This window comes from Peromyscus californicus, unplaced genomic scaffold (assembly GCF_007827085.1).
Source record: "Peromyscus californicus insignis strain IS unplaced genomic scaffold, ASM782708v3 Scaffold_4__1_contigs__length_199733344, whole genome shotgun sequence".
In the NCBI taxonomy this organism is placed as follows: domain Eukaryota; kingdom Metazoa; phylum Chordata; class Mammalia; order Rodentia; family Cricetidae; genus Peromyscus; species Peromyscus californicus.
Genome location: NW_026294562.1, coordinates 18,554,053 through 18,575,316, shown reverse-complemented (window position 1 = coordinate 18,575,316; position 21,264 = coordinate 18,554,053). Strand labels below are relative to the sequence as shown.

The window sequence follows — 21,264 nt, the reverse complement described above, 5'->3', positions numbered from 1 at the left end:
AGTGCCCTTAACCACTGAGCCATCTCTCTCTCCAGCCCCTGACCATCAGCATTTCATTCAAATACTTACTAGCATGGGTTTAAAGACCTGGTATATTTGTCCCAAATTATAATCTTAACAGTGGATTAAATTGCTGTGTGAGTCATGGCCCCATCACCCAAGAATATATTTTTTCCAGAAACTTATTTTTTGGTTCTTTCTTCTCATTGCGTTTGTTGTTTTGTTTTGGGGATGCTGCTGATCTAACTGAGTGCTACACAAGCGTGCTACCACTGAGCTACATCCCCAGCCTAGCCATCCCCTTTTCTGTCTTAGCAGCTACCAAACCTTCCTCTGCCTATTTATTTACTTACTTATTTCAACTACATTCTCTCATTACTGATCAGGTTCTGCAGGTTTGGGAGATGTTCTATTTGCTTGAGATGGTTTACATTTTTAAATTACATTTATTTGTGTGCATGTGTATGTATGTGTATATGTATGTATATGTGAGTAAATGTGTGTGAGTATGTGTGTAGATGTGGGGGTATGTGTGTGTGCATGTGTGTATAGGCATGTGTGTAGACATGTGTGTGTGTAGGTAGGTGGAGCCGAGAGAACAACTTGCAAGGGCTGGTTCTCTCCTCCCACCATGTGGGTTCTGAGGATCAAGCCCAGGTTGACGGACTTGGTAGCAAGTGTTTTTACCTCCTCAGTCATCTCCCTGGACCTGATATCAATCAAATAAAGCAACCAGGACAGTTATTCAGGACAGGCTCTCTACCTTTTTTAAAATTCTAATTTGTGGCAAGTTGACACTAAAACCAACCAATATATTGCATCTCACACTGTAGTTCAGGATGGCTTAGAACTTAGTATGTAGCCCAGTCTGGCTATTAGCTTCCAGCAATCCTCCTGCCTCAGTCTCCTGAGTGCTGAGATTACAGGTGTAAGCTACTCTAGCCAGTTCTGTAAGGCATAGTAAGGGGCAGAGGTGTGAGTATCAGTCTCCTGATCTCCCTAACGTGAAGGCAGAAAGTCTATATTGTGAGATTCAGGCGTGTAGAACTTGCCTGTGAACAGCAGAGAAAGCACGTTACTTCACATGTGTGACCTCTGCAGCTTTCCTCTCTATTCTGAAAATCCATGTCCTCCTTAATAACGCTTGCACTCTGTAAGACTGTGGCTAAATATAAGTTAGCTATATCAAAAGCCTAAAGGGGGCTGGTGAGGTGACTCAGCAGGTAAAGATGCCTGCCACCAAGCTGATGACTGAGGGACCCTTCCATTACACACACACAATAAATAAATAAAACATAATAAAAACGTTAAGTCTACAAGGCAAGAATCAACAATGCTGACTTACCCCTTCTCTTCTTCCATCTTTAATTTCCTCATTTTCTCCCATTCTCCAGGATTGAATTGTCTGTGATACCATAGTGAAATGGGTAAATGTAGACCTTGTCCTCACAGTTTACATCTGATAAATAAATAGAAAAATAAAATAACTATGATTCTTTATAATTAAGGGAAAGAAAGAGTTAACTACAGAATGGTATCGGGTACACAAAAGAGGTAACTCTTGTAAATTTGAGAGTCTGGGTTGTCATTTCGAAAGTTGCATTTAAGTTGATACCAAGGGATAGATGGGAATTTTCTGGGCAAAGCAGTGTATAGGTGGGTGGGATTTAATGAAAGTGAAAATGAGAGGCACAAGTGGTAGAAATGAGCTAACGCTGCTGTGCTAAGGTTCGGTCCCATAGAGCAGTTATGTCCGTATGGAGCCCATTCTTCTGCTGTTTTCTCATTTCCTGAGGCCCTCCTCTGCTCCCCACTGTCTTCTGTTTTATCTGCTGACCCCCAATCCTAATCTTTATCGTTAGGCACTGAGCCTGTCTAACTTGACCAGGAGGCAGTACACCGTTGGAGAAACAGTGAACTTGATGTCTGTGGATTCCCAGAAGCTAATGGATGTGACCAACTACATACACTTGGTGTGGTCAAGTGTTTTACAAATCGCCTTATCCATCTTCTTCCTGTGGAGAGAGTTGGGACCTTCAGTCTTAGCAGGTGTTGGGGTAATAGTTCTTCTAATCCCAGTGAATGCAGTACTGGCTACCAAGAACAGGAAGATTCAGGTAAAGGGATGGTCACCTGTGTGCATGCACCTCTTTAACATCTAAACTCTGCTATGCTACTAATTCTTAGAGGGAACTTGGGGAGGGAAAAGCTTATGGGAGACTTTCTACCACCCTAAATGTACTTGACTTTTTGTAACTTCCCTTTTGGCCTCCGACCACCCAGAATATAATTTTTCCCCAGCTCTGCTGAGCTTCCTTCAGAAGTGATTTTTAAAACCTTGTTCTCTATCATAGCAAAATAAAGCAACCACACTAGCCATCACCTGGGTAACCCCAACTTTCAGCTTTTGTCCTGACAGTTACTCTGCCATTACCAGGTGGTACCCTCCAAGCAGATGGTCATCCCAGGAATCGCGTATTCATTTAGTAGCAAATATTGTCTTAAAACTCTTGCATGTCTTGCCAAGAGCACAGCAAGAAGTCAGACAAGGATTCTACTCTCATGATACGGTGTTCTGCTTCCAGGGTAGAGACAGACAAAAATAATCAACTCCTGCTGAGAACTACACAGAGAACTGAGTGGAAAGTGGTAGTGGGGGGGTAGGTGTTTTCAATAGGAGGTCAAAGCAGTCCTCTGAGGTGCCGTTAAAGCCGAACTCTGAGTGACATGTCCTGACAATGAAGGTGTGAGCCTTGGGAAGAGCAGGGGAGAACTACCCGGGGATAGAGCACAGTCAGGCAAAGGCTGAAGGAGGGCAGGTAGGACGAGCTTGGCAGCTTCCAGGGTCAGAAAGAGGACAGGGACAGAAGGAACAGAACGGGAAACAGGAAGCGTTGGAGAGAAATCAGTGACATCACTGGGCACCTCAAGTTCTGGTAAAACGGCAGCCACTTCTTCCACTAGGGCCTGCCATTAGCAGCAAACCTGGGCCTTCTCTCATAGTTTTTTGCCTTTCTTTTTCTTGGCAGGTCCAAAATATGAAGTATAAAGACAAGCGGTTAAAAACCATGAATGAGATTCTCAGTGGAATTAAGGTAAAAAAAAAAAAAAAAAAAAAAAAAAAAAGCCAAGCAGAGGAAATCCTCTGGGTGCAGAGACAGAACAAGGGACTGACTCAGCTGCTGAGTGTCACATGACTGCTGATTCCTTTACCCACAAGTTTCTGTTTCCTCTTCCTGCCCCTTCCAGATACTCTTGAACCTTGATTTCTATTTATTTACCCTAAATGATTTGTCTTTACATTTTACTGTAGAAATATTTTAAAATAAATTTTTTATCTAACAATTTTATAAATAACAAAATTTGATTACACTTACACGTGCGCAGCGCGTGTGTGTGTGCACACACACACACACACCATCCCCTCTCTTATCCCCTACTACTCCCTCTGAACCCTTTCTTCTTCTAGACACACACCCCTCTAATTTTCTCTTATTAAAAAATATATAACCCACTGAGTTTAACTAGGATTATTTATATGTATGTGAGTGTAGAGTTATTTACTCAATGATGGAAATTTACCACCGGAAGAAAAATGATTCCCCTCCCCCAGGAGCCATTACCTACCTATAGCTCCTCCCCTACCCGTGGTGAGATGTTGCCAGGCTCAGTCGTAGATCATGACAGCTGTGTGAGTTCATGAGCTCAGTGTCCGTGTCGTGAACAGAAGGCCGTGTTTTGCGGTACCTTCCCATCCTCTGGCTCTGTCGCTGTTCTGGCCCATCTTCATGATGCTCCCTGGGCCTTGGGGTTGAGGGGCAGTGATTTGGAACCACTGTTTAGGGCTGAGCAGCACTCAGTGGTCACTTTTTCTTAGCTTGTTGATTAGTTGTGAGTCTCTGCAGTAACTGCCGCCTCCGGCAAAGAGAAGCTTCACTGGCCGAGGCTGAGAGCAGTGCCAGTGTGTGGGTGTGAGTGTAGCCCTAAGAAGGGCCAGTGTGTGGGTGTGAATGTAGCCCTAAGAAGGGGTTGACATGTCCATTAGCAAAACATCGGTAGTGGGTCCGCTAAGGCATGACCTCCACGGCCATTGGCTTTTTGTTTTTGTTTTGTTTGTTTTAAGAAAATATTTATTTTTATTTCTCTCTCCTTCCCTCTGTTTCTCCCTCCCTCTCCCTCTGTGTGTGTGTCTGTGTCTTGTATGTATGTATGTGTGTGTGGGGGGGGGGGGTGTGGGTGTGTCTGTGTGTGTGTGTGCATGTGATTGCAGGTGCCCATGGAGTCCAGTGGTGTCAGATCCATTGAAACTGTTCTGGTTTCTTCAAGATCAGACATTCTATCACCTCCTTGATCCATTCTGTTAGTGAAACCTTCCACAGAGCTTCTTTCTACCTGTTTTTTTTATTGCCTGAATGGAAACAATACTCTACAAAAGTGGGATGACTAGTTCACCTTGATTTGCTCAGAAATTTCCAAGCTTTAATATGGGAAGTTCTGTGTCTTGGCAAATTTATTTAGAAAGGCAAGCTAGGACAGTTTGTCAAAAAAAAAAATTAAGTGAAGTATGTGTGTGAAATGCTTTACATATAGCATGTTGTCAATAAACACAAGCTACTCTCTATAATCCAGATGTCTAGATTTACCCAAATTTTTGGTAACTTACCCTAAAATAAGGGTAGACCATATGTACTTGGTGCCCTTTCAGGCAATAATGTGAATTTTGCTGTTCTCTGACCCATTAGATCCTGAAGTATTTTGCCTGGGAACCTTCATTCAGAGACCAAGTCCATGGCCTTCGGAAGAAAGAACTCAAGAATTTGCTATTATACGGCCAGCTTCAGACTTTGATGGTATTCTTCTTGCAATTAACGCCAATCCTGGTGAGTAGAAGAGGCGTATGGACTGAGGTCACATTCTGAAAAGGGAAGTCTATTCCTAATAGATTCCAAGCACCTATCGAGTTGATCCCTAGATTCGGGGAATTTATTCCCCTTTCTCAAACTCCTATATCCCTCCAACCCCAACTCTAGTTCTGCCCTTTATGTACTGTTGGGTGATCTGGTAGCCACTAGTGAGGTTTCAGAACGTTCATTATGAATATGGTCTCCAAGAATGACTTGCATAGGAGGACTTGTCTTTATGGGGAAGCAATGTGGGTGTGGTCAAAGAGACAGAAGACCCAAGCTCTGACCTCAGCAAACCATTAATTGACTGTCACCTCGGAAGAGAGAGCTCTTCCTCTAATAGGACCAGTGTTCTTATGGGTAATCTGAAGAGATTGGGATAATCCCTAACATTCCTTCAACTCTTATATACAGTGTTCCTGAAACTTAGCGCAAAGGTGTTTGGACCATTTTAGTAGTGAATTTCTCACGGCCTTACTCTTCCTAGGTGTCTGTGATTACCTTTTCTGTTTACGTCCTGGTGGACAGCAACAACGTCTTGAATGCAGAGAAGGCTTTCACCTCCATCACCCTCTTCAATGTCCTGCGCTTTCCTCTCACCATGCTCCCCATGGTGACCTCTTCGATGCTCCAGGTACAGAAGAGCTTCACTGTTACCCGCTTACTTGCATTGTAGTGCAGATTACTAGCCTGCTGTATCTCATGTCCACCCTCTGGTAATTGTTAAATTAAAAGTTCGTCTAGTTTCTGGAGACCAGTGCATTGATCTTAGTAAAATCACAAGCTCTCTGAGCCCCAGTTTATTTGGCTCTCTTATTAAAATGTGGATAGTCATACTAACCTCATCCACTTTACAGGGAGACAGTCTGACAAAGGCGTTCAGTGCGACTGTTATGATTATGCCTGGCCAGAACCATTTTCCCAGACTAGCTTCTCTCTTGTTTTCCTACAGCTCTTGAGGTATTGACACAGCATTAGGTAAATATGGCATAAAAGAAAAGACCCTGTCTTTGCATGAACCTATGTAGTAATAAGTTTGGGAGCCTCAAGCTAACTTCAGTAAACTTGGGCCTGAGGCAATGTCTTATGCTCTGAAAATTGAACATAGTCACTGAGAACATAGTCGCCATGGACTAGACCTCAAGAGGAAGTCCAGAGGGCAGATGGCAGACTGATGACAGTACCAGAATGTTGGGGTGTGGAGCCAACCTGCATTCGTTTGAGAGGTAGCTGGGTTCAGACACCCCTGGCCATAAGAAGGACTGAGTGCAAAGAGAAGGCCTTCTGTCTTAGAGGGAATAAAGAAAGTGAGGAAACAGCACTCTCTTTTTAGATACAGTTTATTGCATACACAGCAAAAGTAAGATCAGTAAAGGTGCTCACTCCCTTCGGCTCCTTGTCACACAACGTTAACACCAAACCAAAAAGGGACTGATGGTGTTGTAGCATGGGCAGTGGGACATTCTGTTTCTGAGGTGTTGATCCATGAAGCAGCTGGATCCACAGTTGAGGTTTCATATTTCCTCAGAGGCTGGCTATCTGTGAGAAACAATCTCATGACAGCTCTCCTAGAAGATAGGAAGGACAATAAAAAACACCCAAGTGGGTGCCCCTTGGAAACCTCCCAAGTCCTTATGTTCTAGCAGTTTCAGAGTACTCTGCCAGTACTTAGACTAGCTGAAGTTTAATCTTTGGCCAGTTACTCTCTAGAGGATACTGTAGTAGACCAGCTATAATATTGGATGGATGATTCATCACGGCATAGACTCAATCAAATAGGGGCAAGACTGGGCCCTGTTATCAGAAGTAGGTAGAAGTTAGGGTTCTGTCATAGAAGAAGGTGGTAGTTTCTGAAATAAGAGCAAAGTTTGGAGAGAAATTGTCATATAGTTGAAAGCTGAGTCTATGAAGCTGAAATACTCTCTTTATATACTTCTGTCTGAGGTGTGGTGGGATGGCTTGCAGGGCTGAGGTGTGGTGGGTTGGCTTGCAGGGCTGAGGTGTGGTGGGTTGGCTTGCAGGGCTGAGGTGTGGGGGGATGGCTTGCAGGGCTGAGGTGTGGGGGGATGGCTTGCAGGGCTGAGGTGTGGGGGGATGGCTTGCAGGGCTGAGGTGTGGGGGGATGGCTTGCAGGGCTGAGGTGTGGGGGGATGGCTTGCAGGGCTGAGGTGTGGGGGGATGGCTTGCAGGGCTGAGGTGTAGGGGGATGGCTTGCAGGGCTGAGGTGTGGGGGGATGGCTTGCAGGGCTGAGGTGTGGGGGGATGGCTTGCAGGGCTGAGGTGTGGCTGAGTTTACAGCAGTGGTCAAGAGGTTCCATCTACAGCAAAGTCGTGGCTAATAACAAAGTCAGAATCTCTTTCCTGCTTGTGTTTTGTTAGTGAATTCTTTTTCTTCCCCCTAGTTTTATTTCCAGAAGGCCAACTCTTTTTCTTAATGATGTTTTTGTTTATTCTTTGATAATTTCATTCAGTAGATTTTGAGTACATCCTTTTCCTTTCCCCAGCTCCTTCCAGATTCTCGCCTATCTCCTTACCTACCCAACTTCATATTCTTCAAATTTCTCTTTAAAACAAAAACAAAACAAACAAAAAGCCAAAACAAAACAAAAAACAATGTGGGGCAGTGTTTTTAGTCCCAGCACTTAGGAGGCAGAGGCAGGCAGATCTCTGAGTTCAAGGCCAGCCTGATCTGCACAGTGAGTTCCAGGACTGCCGGGACTACACAGAGAAACTCTATCTTAAAAAACCAAACCAAACCAAATGAACCAACAAAACAACAAACAAACAAAAACTCTGGAGTCCAATTTGTGTGGGCTGTGTTACTGAGTGTTTCATTCTTAGAATCTCTGTGTCCGTCCTTCTTCTGTAGGCCAGTGTTTCTGTGGAACGGTTAGAGAAGTACTTGGGAGGGGATGACTTGGACACATCTGCCATTCGCCATGTCCGCAATTCTGGTAAACAAATTTTGAAATTATTTCCACAAGTTATTCATAGTGCTGACACCAGACTACTTATAGGCAGGAGCTTAACCACAGCAACTACTGAAAAGGAAGAGCTAGGGAATCCATCTTAAATTAATTAGGCTTGCGGGGTGGCGGTGGCACACACCTTTAATCCCAGCACTCGGGAGGCAGAGCCAGGTGGATCTCTGTGAGTTCTTCGAGGCCAGCCTGGTCTACAGAGTGAGATCCAGGACAGGAACCAAAACTACACAAAGAAACACTGTCTCCAAAAAAATTGATTAGGCTTGTATAACAAGCAGTGCATACTATGTTCTCACCTAAAGAAAAGTGCTTAGCCAGATTTCAAAGGAAAACACAGTTAGTTATTCTGAGATAAGCAGGGACTCCTGCAAGTGACCCAGAAAACAGAAGTCGGGCTGGAGTAGGGATTGGGAAGGTAGCTTGGGGGTGAAAGAACTCATGGGTTCTGAATCGGAGGCATCCATAGCCAGATGGAACAGTAGACCTGGAGTCCAAAATGGGGAGGGCTTAGATAAGAAAGTAGAACTCACAAAGAGGACTAGGTAACAGAGGGCCAAGGGTGTATGTGTGGAGTGGGGGTGCCAGGGCATCTGGAGGTCCAAAGGAATCTGAGATCAGGTTTGGGTCTCAATAGGCAGGCCACTTCCAGTCTTATCCTGGGAACTTTCCTTGCCTCCTGCTGGTGTAAGCTCAGCACCTAACCGAGGTGGTCTGGACTGATAGAAGAGACAGAGACACTGAGGGAAGGCTGACATGAGGCCTCATGGCCACATGAGGACCTACATGTAACTAAAAGAGGGCTTTTTCTCCACCTCTCAACAGATAAAGCTGTGCAGTTTTCAGACGCCTCTTTTACTTGGGACCGGGACTTGGACGCCACAATCCGGGAGTGAGTGTGTTCCCTTCCTTTATTCTAGCTTTCTTAGGACCCTCCTGCCCTACCTCATTGACAGAAGATCCTGTGCAGAGGAACACCAGAAAAGACTTTATGTTGTATTCACTTGGATGCTGGGTTGGAATATGCCCTGCAGGGATGAGCCGAGAGTAAAGGTCCTGAGCCTTTTCCCATGGTTATATTTTCCATCTGCTTTCATGCTGCGATTCTGTGTCCCTTTAGCTGTAGCTAGAGTTTTCCTGCCTGGCCCACAGTCAGGACAAATCTCTCTCACCTGCCTGTCCCACAGCCGCTCAGACCCAACCAAGTAAACACAGAGACTTACATTGCTTACAAACTGTATGGCCGTGGCAGGCTTCTTGCTAACTTTTCTTTCAGCTTAAATTAATCCATTTCCATTAATCTATACCTTGCCACATGGCTCGTGGCTTACCAGCATCTTCACATGCTGTTCGTCATCATGGCGGCTGGCAGTGTCTCTCTGACTCAGCCTTCCACTTCCCCGCTTTATTCTCCTCCTTGTCCCGCCTATACTTCCTGCCTGGCCACTGGCCAATCAGTGATTTATTTATTGACCAATCAGCAACATATTTGACATACAGAACATCCCACAGCACTAGCTGAGAATCCGTGAAGATATTTGTTCCCCCCAGATAACAGTGGAGAAAGTGCAAGTCCTGAACTTTAGAGTCTAGCTTTTCTCCCCAGACTAGATGATGGGAACTATTGCTATAGATTTCAGAGCTGTGTATGGCAGTACACACTGGCAGTCTTAGCGCCCCGGAGGTTCAAGCAAGAGGATCATGAGTTTGAGACCAGTCTGGGCCATCGGTGAGACTCTGTCTCAGGAAAAAAAGAGGTACTGTAGACTACTCCTGTCCAGCTAGTGCACTGTCGCATGTACAGTGCCTGTTAAGGCCGCCCCATTTTGGACTCCAGATTCTCTGTTCATTATGGCTATGGATGTCTTCCAGTTCATTCAGAACCTGTGTGTTCTTTCACCCCAAACAAAGAACTCCATGACTCCCCATCCTTCTCTCCTATCCTATAGCCTTGAAATGCACTCTGAGGTCGGCACCAGGATTAGTCAGAGCAGAGGCCATTGCTCTAAACCTCCCAGCCAGAGGCTTTCCTTTGTAGAGAGGAAACTGGACATGTTCACTGATGCAGTCCAGAGCAGGTTTGGAAAGACGATGTGTACGGTTCCTGATGTCCCAAGTGCTTTAGGAATTCAGTCAAACCAGTACAAAGATTTCCTGGGATTCTAGCCCAGTGTAGACCTCTCCCCATCCAGAGAAGCCAGGCCTTCAAGGTTAGGTTAGGGTTAGGTAAGAGACTTTTCTGTCAGCGAGTATCACTCATAGAATAAAGAAATCTGAGAAACATTAAGTAACAAGTTTAATTTAGAAGCAAAATCCAACTCAGTCCAGAGGAAGTGACCTTTCAAAATCACCCAACCTATCAATGTCAGAGTTGAGACCTGAACCAAATCAGGTGTCTAGGCTCCTGAGAGGGTGTTGTTCAACCTTTGGTCCTAAGAGAACCCCCCTCCTCAGGAGAACTTTTACTGTTTCAAATGCACCTTTGACACTGGCTGGTTGGATGAGTTTGATAACTAGAATTCATTCTTCAGTATCTTAGAACTTTACAATAATAATGAAGTACTCTAGGGTCTTCTATATCCATGGCAAAATTTCTAGTCTTGAGGGGGGAAATGACCTAAAAACAGATTTCATGTAGAAGTCAGAGAAGTGACTTAAACTACTACCCCCACCCACCCATTTCCTTCAGAAACATTTCTCTCTTTCAGTGTGAACCTGGATATAAAGCCAGGCCAGTTGGTGGCCGTGGTGGGCACTGTAGGCTCTGGGAAGTCCTCTTTGATAGCAGCCATGCTGGGAGAAATGGAAAACGTCCATGGGCACATCACTATCCAGGTGAGTGGAAATGTAGTAGAGAAGACTTCTGACCCCAACATGGGCCTTGGTGCTCTTTCCTCATTTGGGACAGTACACTAGTACACGAGGTCCTGGAGACATCTGGTGTGATCATGGACTATAGATTCTCTGCCTCTCCCATCTTATACAATCAGACTCTGGGTGTAGAACCTGAGAATCTGAAGTTTTAATGAGCTGTCCATGTGACTCCCATATGTTCACCAAATTATTGAAACTGTTGACTAAAGATGTCTTCCTTAACAGTATAGGCATTTTTGCTGTAAATTTCTGTGTGTGTCTGAAAACATCCCCATCTGCAAAATTGTACAATAAAAGTAAAAGGACCTAGGGAAAGGTTTTAATAGGTTACTGAAAGCTTGACTTTGTAGGACTGGAGAGATGGCTCAGCAGTTAAGAGCACTTGCTGCTTTTGCAGGGGACTGGGTTTGATTCCCAGAACCCACAGGGTGGCTCACAACTATAGACGAATTTCTAAACAGTCTTATTAAATAAGAAACACAGAGCCAAATACAGAGGTACAAGCCGTAGAGATCAGAGCAATAGCCGCCAACTAACCTTAGCTCACCACGTCACCATAGCTTCCCAAGAGAGCTTCTTCCTATCTAACCTGAACCTTTATTGCCTTCCTGTTCTGCCTTCTCATTGGCTCGAAGCCCAGCCACATCACTTCCTTGTCACTGCCTGTCTATACAGACCTCCAGGTCTCTATGATTGGTACTGGGATTAAAGGCGTGTGTCACCATGCTTGGCTGTGTCCTTGAACACACAGACACTGCCTGCCATGTGATCGGATTAAGGGCGTGTGCCACCACCACCTGACTTCTGTTTATGGCTCGCTTTGACCTCTGATCTCCAGGCAAACTTTATTTATTAACATACAAATAAAATATCACATTTCAGCACAAATAAAATATCACCACACACAACCATCTGTAACTCCAGTTCAAGGGGATCCAATACTCTCTTCTGGCTCTCTGGACATAAGACATACATGTGGTATACATACACACATGCAGGAAAAACACTTAAACACATAAAATAAAAATAAAATCTTTAATCTTTAAACAACAACAAACTTAACCAGAGTACCAACAATAAACAATAATCAAATCAGTAGTGGCTATAAAATCAACACTGGCATTTGTACCTAACATCATGATTAGTCTTGTGCCCTTACCATCCTCTGTCCCAAGTAATGGGAACTAAACCTTATACAGACCAGGCAAATCCTCTACCCTACATATTCCTGCTGTCTCTTTGCTTCAATCCTCAACCCCCACTCTTTGTGTGTGTGTGTATGTGTGTGTGTGTGTGTGTGTGTGTGTGTGTGTGTGTGTCTGTGTACTTGTGCCACAATGTGCATGTCACAGTCAGAAGATGACCTCAGATGTCTTTGTTGTTGTTTACTATGTATACCCGTTTAGCTGACCTACACATTTCCAGAAGGGATTCTACTGTCTCTGTCTCCCGGTTCCCCTTAGGAGCACTGATATCACAGACACACACTACTGTGTCCAGATTTACTTGGGTTCCTGGGATTAACCATCTCCACCATCCCCTTTTCTTGCTTTTTACTTTGAAATAGGTTGTAGCCTGTCTCAGTGTGTAGCCAAAGCCGGCCTTGCATTTGTGATCTACTGCCTCAGCCTCCTAAATAACTTTTATTACAGGCTTGTATCACAATGCCCAGCTCACCTCTTTCTTTGAGAGCTAGATCTTTAAATATATTCCCTCAAATACAATATTAAGTAAGTATGGTTTGTTGGTTTATTTGTTTGAAAACAGAGGAAAGTGATTTCATGGCATTTTCATCAACTCTCTAAACTTCTCAGAGTTAAATTTACAGGAAATTATAAGCAATTTTCAATTATTAAACCAGCCTATATGGACCACAAAGAACTTTTCAGCCTCTTCTAAAGCTTTCTTTTTATTATGAGAAAGTTTGTGCCTGATGGTTTATATTAACCTGTTTGGAAACATTGAAGAAACATTTCTTCTTCTACAGTATGCTGAGATTACTCCCTTATTTATCAGTCTCCAATGAGTCAATATATATTTTTTAAAAAACATGATCTATATATAGTAGAGACAACTTCAGATTTGACTGTCTCCTAATTCCTTTTGGGAGACGTTTTGTTGCTGACTCACAGCTCAGGTATTTCTCAACACGGGCATTGCTCAGTCTCTATCCCTTTGGTGTGTTAACTTCAGCCACATGGGTTTTCCTTCCTAAGGTGGCATCTATGCCATTTGAAAGTGTTAACATTGTATTAGTTCTAATCAAGTCATTGGATTTAACTAAAACCCTGTTCCTAGTAGCATGTACATTCCTTCTGATTTTCAGAACCAAGGGAAGAAAACGATGGTATAAAAAGCATACAGGGAGGAAGATGGTTTCATGGTAGAGCACTGGGTCTCACTTCCCAGTCAGCACATTAGTAAATACCAGATGCTTAGGGAGCCCATTGTACGGCTCTTCAGAACTAACTCTGCTTGTTCCTTGCCACTCGTGGTTCCATCCCCCATCTCTGTAAGCGTGACTGTCACATGGTTTGATCCTGTCCCGTTTAGGGCACCACAGCCTATGTCCCTCAGCAGTCCTGGATTCAGAATGGGACCATCAAAGACAACATCCTTTTTGGATCAGAATTCAATGAAAAGAAGTACCAGCAAGTTCTTGAAGCTTGTGCTCTCCTCCCAGACTTGGAAATATTGCCTGGAGGAGACATGGCTGAGATTGGAGAGAAGGTACTGGGGGCAAGGCACCTTGAAGGGTGCAGAAATAATTGAGAAAAACAGTGGGGATGGTAGTGAAAAAGTATGTGGACAAATCATGATAGTCACAAACGTGTGTGTACAGCTGCACACTTCATATAAATCATTCCAGTTTTGTTTGGTTTTTTGAGTCATGGTCTAACTGTATAGCCTTGACTAACCTGGAGCTGGCTATGTACTTCAGGCTAGCCTCAAACTCACAGAGATCCACCTGTCTCTGCTACCCAGGTCCTAGGATTAAAGGCGTGAGCTACCAGAACCAGCCTCCAACTTTTTTAACTGTGTACCTGAAAGCAAATACAAGAATTTATAATCTGAATCAAAGGTAATAAGGCAAAGGAACCAAGAGGTTAAGTTTATTATAATGGCCCAGAGTTAACTCATATCAATAAATATCTTTAATAAAAATTGATTTTACCCGGCGTGGTGCCACACACCCTTAATCCCAGCACTCGGGAGGCAGAGGCAGGCGGATCTCTGAGTTCGGGGCCAGCCTGGTCTACAGAGTGAGTTCCAGACAGCCAGGGTTATACAGAGAAACCCTAGTTTGAAAACAACAACAGAAACAACCTATTAAATAAAAAGAAAAAGTTGATTTGAATAAATATATTATATCCATTGGATAGATATACCATAATTTATTTAGAAAATTTTGATTGCTTCATGTTTAAAATATTTTAATCCTTTCTCCAGTTTTAAAAATGAGCATAACAGTCTTCTGGGGGCAAGAATCTTGAGACACTAGGAGACGGGTGAAAAAACAGCTCTAGAGTTATCTTTTCCTGTAAGTCAGAATCCATTGATTGAGCAACTAATAAGGGACAGAAACTCTGCCCTGGTGTTAGCTCTACTTTCTCACAGAGTGGAAAGTGTCAGAAGTATTAAATAAGTAAACTGCATGGTAGAAAATGGTAAGTTGGGCATGACTAATTATTTTGGGCTAAAGTTATTTGTTTGAATAGAAATTACTTATTTACATAAAGAAACATAACATTTGAAAGCCCTTAAAACCTTGTTGAGGCAAATGTCTCTCTTTTCCCCTCCTTATCAGACTGTGCGAACGGGGGACTCGGGCATGTTGCTTAATAGAAATTGTTTTCTTCTTCAGGGTATAAATCTCAGTGGCGGTCAGAAGCAGCGAGTCAGCCTGGCTAGAGCTACCTATCAAAACTCAGACATCTATATTCTGGATGACCCCCTGTCGGCTGTGGATGCTCACGTGGGGAAACACATTTTCAATAAGGTCGTGGGCCCCAATGGCCTGTTGCGTGGCAAGGTGAGAGGTTATTCAATGATAAAGGCGAAGGCCGGGGGTGGGGGAGGTAGAGGCCTGGGGGTGTTACCATACACATCTCTCAGAACAGTATTGTCCTAAAGAAGACTTTATTTATCATCTTCCTGTCAGACTGGTCTCATTAAAGTATGTCTCTTGAAGGCTCCCATTATGAAGTCATGGCCTATCCTGAAATTGGCTAATATGAGGCTTACTCTGTTGTTCTGATATTGAGTCTCTTAGTCTAATTGGGGAAAAATTTAGGCTCGTGGAGATATATATATATATATATATATATATATATATATATATATATATATATATATATTTATATTCTATGGGAAGTTTGTTGAAAAAACAAAAAAGAGCTTTAATGGTAGCCGTCACAAACTGCAGTGGAAACCTCGGAGGAATACCTATAAAGCTATGTCTTACCAAGGAACTTGGAAAAGGAACCAGGGATTTGCTCTGAGTGGAGACATAAAGGACGATATTCCCTAGCTATCTCAGTTGGGAAGACTCTAGATGCCACTGTTGGACTGTGAGGGAGAGGGCAAATACAGTGGCTTAGGTTATCTCTCGGAAGCCCATCACAGCCCCATGTGCTCTAATTCAGCTTCATTGGTGGTTGATCAGCCTTTCTGTGAGTGGAGTTCCTGTGTTAGTGATTGTCTTAGTTAGGGTTCCTATTGCTGTAAAGAGACACCAACACCATGGCAACTCTTACAAAGGAAAACATTTAACTGGGGTGGCTAGCTTACAATTCAGCCCATTATCATCATGGTGGAACATGGCAGCATGCAGGCAGACATGGTGCTGGAGAAGTAGCTGAGAGTCTTTCATCTTGCAGGCAACAGGAAGTGGCCTAGGACACTGGGCATGGCTTGAGCATATATGAGGCCTCAAAGCCTGCCTTTATAATGACACACTTCAACAAGAACACACCTACTCCAACAAAGCCACACCTCCCAATAGTGCCACTCCCTTTGGGGGCCATTTCTTTCAAACCATCACAGTAATCAATATAGGAATACAAGGTATGTCAAGTCTCTACTGCCAGGGATGCCTGGGTAAAAATAATGTTTCTTGTCCTATAGTATCCCTAACTTACTGAAAGATCTGGGCAGTTCTTTTTTGTACAGTTGATTAGCTGGTAAGTGAAAGTCTGGTAAGTGAAAAGAGACCATTAACCAGTTCTCTTTCTGTAAGGATAGGCACGGGTCCTAGGGACTCTCTTAGCTCAGTGTTGTTATTCAGGAACATGGAGGAGAGCATGTGTCCGGTAAACCTCACCGACACTATAGGAAAATAACTGTGAGTAGATCCATGACTCCAGGAGTCTCATTTCACATGTAGGGTAATGTTTAAAGATGAAATGCTGGGAAGAGAACATAGAGTAAAAGGAGCCAGGTAGTAGGCACTGCATTTGGAAGCAACGCCCCAGTGTGAATTGACACATCTGCTTGTCTCTTTACAAAGCCATCCAGGGAAGATGGTGGGCATGGACTCATCAAAATAATTCACTATTATTTTTACAGACTCGAATCTTGGTTACTCATAGCATTCACTTCCTTCCCCAAGTGGATGAGATTGTAGTTCTGGGGAACGGCACCATCTTAGAGAAAGGATCCTATCAGGATCTGCTGAGCAAGAAAGGAGTGTTTGCTAAGAATCTGAAAACATTCATGAAGCATTCAGGGCCAGAAGGAGAGGCCACAGGTATGTGAGCAAGGTTGGAACAGGATGGAACTTGGGGTCCTAGATGGAACCAGTATCTAGACCCTAAACTATTTAGCATCCAGTAAACTACATTAGGAGCATTGTTGGAGCCAACTAGGTTTCCTAGTGGTTATACTCAGCAGGTCTGGATAAAGAGGATAATTGGACCACAAGCCTGAGTATCAGGTGTTTATAAGGGTCTACACTTGGCTGTAACTAGCTAGAGGGAGTTCCTTTGACCCTTTCCTTGGCATTGTTATAAATAGACCTTTGGAATAAAGTTCTGGGCTGGGAGATAAACATTTTCAGAGGTTTAGTCCACTATCATCATGGTGGGACATGGTGGTGTGCAGGCAGACAAGGTGCTGTCACAGGAGCTGAGTCTTACATCTTGACCTTCAGGCAACAGGAAGTGGTCTGTCTCACTGGGTGTAGCTTGAGCATAGGAGACCTTAAAGACCACCCCCACAGTGACACACTTTCTCCAATAAGGCCACTGTAGCTAGAGTTTTCCTGCCTGGCCCACAGTCAGGACAAATCTCTCTCACCCGCCAGTCCCACAGCGGCTCAGACCCAACCAAGTAAACACAGAAACTTATATTGGTTACAAACTGTATGGCCTTGGCAGGCTTCTTGCTAACTGTTCTTACAGCTTAAATTAATCCATTTCCATTAATCTATACCTTGCCACGTGGTTCGTGGCTTACCAGCATCTTCACATGCTGTTTGTCATCGTGGCGGCTGGTAGTGTCTCTCTGACTCAGCCTTCCACTTCCCAGCTTTATTCTCCTCCTTGTCCTGCCTACACTTCCTGCCTAGCCAATGGCCAATCAGTGTTTTATTTATTGACTAATCAGAGCAACACATTTGCCATACGGACCATCCCACAGCAGGCCACACCTACTCCAACAAGGCCACGTCTCCCATTAGTGCCACTCCCTTTGGGGGCCATTTTCTTTTAAGCCACTACAACCCCCTTTGCTTTCTTTCAAATTCCTGGCCTCTTTTTAATTCTTGTTACATATATATATATACATACATATATATATATATATATATATGTGTGTGTATATATATATATTCCTAAATACATAAATAAAGCCTGTCTGCTCTATATAATATACATATATGTCTATAATCTCAGGTCTGACCACTTAGTATTAGATGATTGAATGGGGAGCTGTGGAAGACCGTTTCTCCCATTCTCAGCATTGCCTGTAGTTCTTTGTCTAGAGTTGAGGACCAATATCCATTGGTGGTGGTGGTCATTGGTGGTCATTGGTGGTCAGGTATTATGTAGGCAGCCATGTTCCTGAGACTTCATGGGTGTTTCTGTTCCTCTGGATCTTGCAATCTTTCTACTCCCTCTTCTGCAATAATCCTTGAGCCTTAGTTTCAGGAGTTGTGTTATAGATGTATCAATTGGAATGGGCACCACACAATCTTTTTTGTTCTCTACATTTTGATTGGTTGTGGTTTTCTCTAATGGCCTCCATCTATTATAACAAAGAAAAGCTTCTTTGATAAGGGGTAAGAACTATATTTATCTGTGGGTATAAAGATAAATATTTAGAATGCAGTTAGAGATTATGCTGGTTTAATAAAATTATGGTTGTAGGTTCTCCTGAAAGATCCATGACTTCACTAGCCCCAGGTGGATAGGTTTCCAGTACCCTCTTCTAGTTCCCTCTTATTGAATGGGCCTTAAGGCCAGTAAGAGAGCTGTTGGTGACGGCCAAAGGTGTACAAGCCACTGCTGCACCCTTAGGGTTATCATGCTGTGCTGATCATTGGTGTGTTTCATAGTCATCATAGCTGGGTAGGACTATTGGTTGCTTCCCTCCCTCGTAAGCTCACATGATGCCTTTTGGTGTCATGAAAGCCAGTCTTCAGGCAATTATCCTGGGATGGGGCTCTTGGGGGAGTGCTAAACCCACTTTGTCTCCTGAAGTGGCTGCTTGGCTACTAGTTTTCTTATCTATCATGATTCCTATGATTGGTTTAGGAGCTATATCAGGAGAGAGAGTTGGAAATGGAACACATTAAAATACTGCAAGGTTTTCAATTACCAAGATTCAGTCATTTAAAAAAAAAAAAGAGTTTTGAATTGTAATTGTGGCCAACCTCTGGTTGATTTCAGAGTCTTGACAGAGTTGTGTTTGGCACCTCCTCCCTGCCCCCGCCCCCACCCCCGCCCCCGCCCCTAGCGCTCTCATTATCAAGGAGGAGCAGATTTCTGGAGATCTTTGCTTCACTATTTCCACTGGTGCCCATGCTGTATTTTATATCTTATTTCATTTCATTTTCAAGTCTTTTGTAAGTCTTTCAGTTAATAAAAGTATGTTGAACTACTTGAATTTTAAGATTAGTGTTTATAATTCATATGACTCTCTTTAGTTGATTCCGTGGATGGTGACTGCTGTTTATTCCTGTATCTCTAGAAGGTTTTTCTTCTCCTAAGGAACTCAGAAAGCTCAGGAGGTTTTCTTCTCCTTTAGACCATTCTCTTCCAATGGGTTATTAACCCATCCCTTTTTTAGTCTAGCATTCTCAATGAGAATATGTACTAATAACTGATATTGATGGGGTTAAATATTCTAACCTGTGAATATATCTGAGCTCCCTTGATCAACAAGATACAGGACAGCTTTTCTCTCCTTCTTCATAGTGTTAGGCGTCCTGTGTTATTCCCTAACTTCTAACATGTCTCCTTAGTCAATGATGACAGTGAGGAAGATGATGATGAGTGTGGGCTGATGCCAACTATGGAGGAAATCCCTGAGGATGCAGCTTCCTTGACCATGAAAAGAGAAAACAGCCTTCGCCGAACACTGAGCCGCAGGTAGCCTGTGTATTCTGTTGGCAACTCTTACAGCTTCTTTAGTCCTTCTTGATCTTTCTTTTTTCTGTGTGGACCTTTCCCGAGAGAATCCATCTCATGAACACTCTCAGCTCTTTGTGGTTGGGGTGGGTGGGGGAAGGGCTATGGATGTGGCAGGTCACCTGAGGACACTTTGATGTCGCAGAGTGATTGTGACACCTGCTGTAAGACCTTTGGAAAGTGTCTACATGCTCAGGGTCTTTTGCCTTCTCTACCTCAGCTCCAGGTCCAGTGGCAGGCACAGGAAGTCCCTCAAAAACTCCTTGAAAATTAAGAATGTGAATGCCTTGAAGGAGAAGGAAGAACTAGTAAAAGGACAAAAACTAATTAAGAAGGAATTTGTGGAAACCGGGAAGGTAAACACCACACAGAAAGCTCTGCTTGAAGCGAAAGAGAGCTTGGAACTAAAGGACGTATCTACTGGGGCAACGTGTTCCGTTCCTTTGCAAATCTCCAAATTTATTATTTAAATGAGAACAGAACAAAGGCTTTCTAGATATCATGTCTCAGGGTGGGAGAGACGGCTTAGCAGTCAAGAACATTGGCTGTTCTTCCGAAGGTCCTGAGTTCAGTTCCAAGCACCCACATGGCAGCTCACAATCTGATGCTCTCTTGTGTGCCAGCATACATCCAGAGAAAGCACCTGTATACATAAAGAATAAATCTTTAGAAGGAAGGGGGAGGAAGGAAGGAGGAAGAAATAAAGAGAGAGAAAGAAAGAGAGAGAGAGAGAGAGAGAGAGAGAGAGAGAGAGAGAGAGAGAGAGAGAGAGAGAAAGAAAGCCATCTCTATGAAGGATGAATGTCTGATTCTACTCTGATGTGTGGAAAACAATGAAACTGCTTTGAAGGGCAACTGTAGGCACTAGGAGGCACTAATATATCAAACCCAAGCACACAACTCAAATTAATGAAACTCAAAACCACAAATCCCAAGGTCTTAGTAAATTCTGGCCTTTCTCAGTCTGTTTTATGCATTTTGTTCATCACATTTAAATGCTTATTAATAATCTGGTGACTGTTTACCTTGTGTTGTACTTAGCATTGACATATTCTGGCCAAGTGCAGAAAGGGTGATCACAGACTATTAAATTTTGCCACCCACTTTTCCAGAAGATGCTACTTCTTGACTGAGTTAGCCAAAACACCATAACCAAAAGCAACTTGTGGGGGAAAGGGTTCATTTTATCTTGCACTCCCAGGTAATAGTCCATCACTGAGGGAAGTCAAGGCAGGAACTCAAGAAGGGGAGAAATCTGGAGGCAGGAACTCAAGCAGAAGCCATGGAGGAAGTTTGCTGACTGGCTTGTGCTTCATGGCTTGCTCAGTCTGCTTTCTTATAGCACTCAGCACTATCAGCCCAGGGGTAGCACCACCCACAATGACCTGAGCCCTCCTACATCAATGGTCAACCAAAAAAAAAAAAAATACACAAGCTCCTCTGCAGGCCAATCTGGTAGGGGCATTTTCTCAATTGAGGTTCCCCTTTCCAGAATGATTCTAGCTCTATGTCTAGTAAAAAAAAAAAGAAGACAAACAAACAAACAACAACAACAACAACAAAAACTAGCCAGCAGAGTCCTCCTTATGGTTAGTTTTCTATAATTTCTTGCCCAAAGACCTGAGGGGTATTGATTCGGTCTTTGCAGGTAAAGTTCTCCATCTACCTGAAATATCTACAATCAATAGGATGGTGTTCAATAGCCTTCATCATCTTTTCCTATGCATTAAATTCTGTTGCTTTTATTGGATCTAATCTCTGGCTGAGTGCTTGGACCAGTGACTCTCAAAACTTCAATGGCACCGACTACCCAGCTTCTCAGAGAGACATGAGAATTGGCGTCTTTGGAGCTCTGGGATTGGCACAAGGTATGTC

At 43.5% G+C, this 21,264-nt stretch overlaps 1 protein-coding gene across 3 annotated transcripts in view; it reads left to right on the top strand.

The window, feature by feature from the left end:
• Abcc2 (ATP binding cassette subfamily C member 2) overlaps positions 1-21,264 on the top strand; it is a 65,661-nt gene that overhangs the window by 21,323 nt on the left and 23,074 nt on the right. For all 3 annotated transcript variants that reach the window (XM_052712859.1, XM_052712858.1, XM_052712860.1), the window contains 13 exons: positions 1,863-2,117; positions 3,030-3,095; positions 4,743-4,880; positions 5,392-5,538; positions 7,774-7,858; positions 8,711-8,777; positions 10,594-10,720; positions 13,313-13,489; positions 14,625-14,792; positions 16,328-16,508; positions 19,224-19,350; positions 19,610-19,745; positions 21,038-21,257. In XM_052712859.1, the coding sequence (XP_052568819.1) occupies positions 1,863-2,117; positions 3,030-3,095; positions 4,743-4,880; positions 5,392-5,538; positions 7,774-7,858; positions 8,711-8,777; positions 10,594-10,720; positions 13,313-13,489; positions 14,625-14,792; positions 16,328-16,508; positions 19,224-19,350; positions 19,610-19,745; positions 21,038-21,257 (1,894 nt within the window). The remainder of the gene's footprint in view (positions 1-1,862; positions 2,118-3,029; positions 3,096-4,742; positions 4,881-5,391; positions 5,539-7,773; positions 7,859-8,710; positions 8,778-10,593; positions 10,721-13,312; positions 13,490-14,624; positions 14,793-16,327; positions 16,509-19,223; positions 19,351-19,609; positions 19,746-21,037; positions 21,258-21,264) is intronic.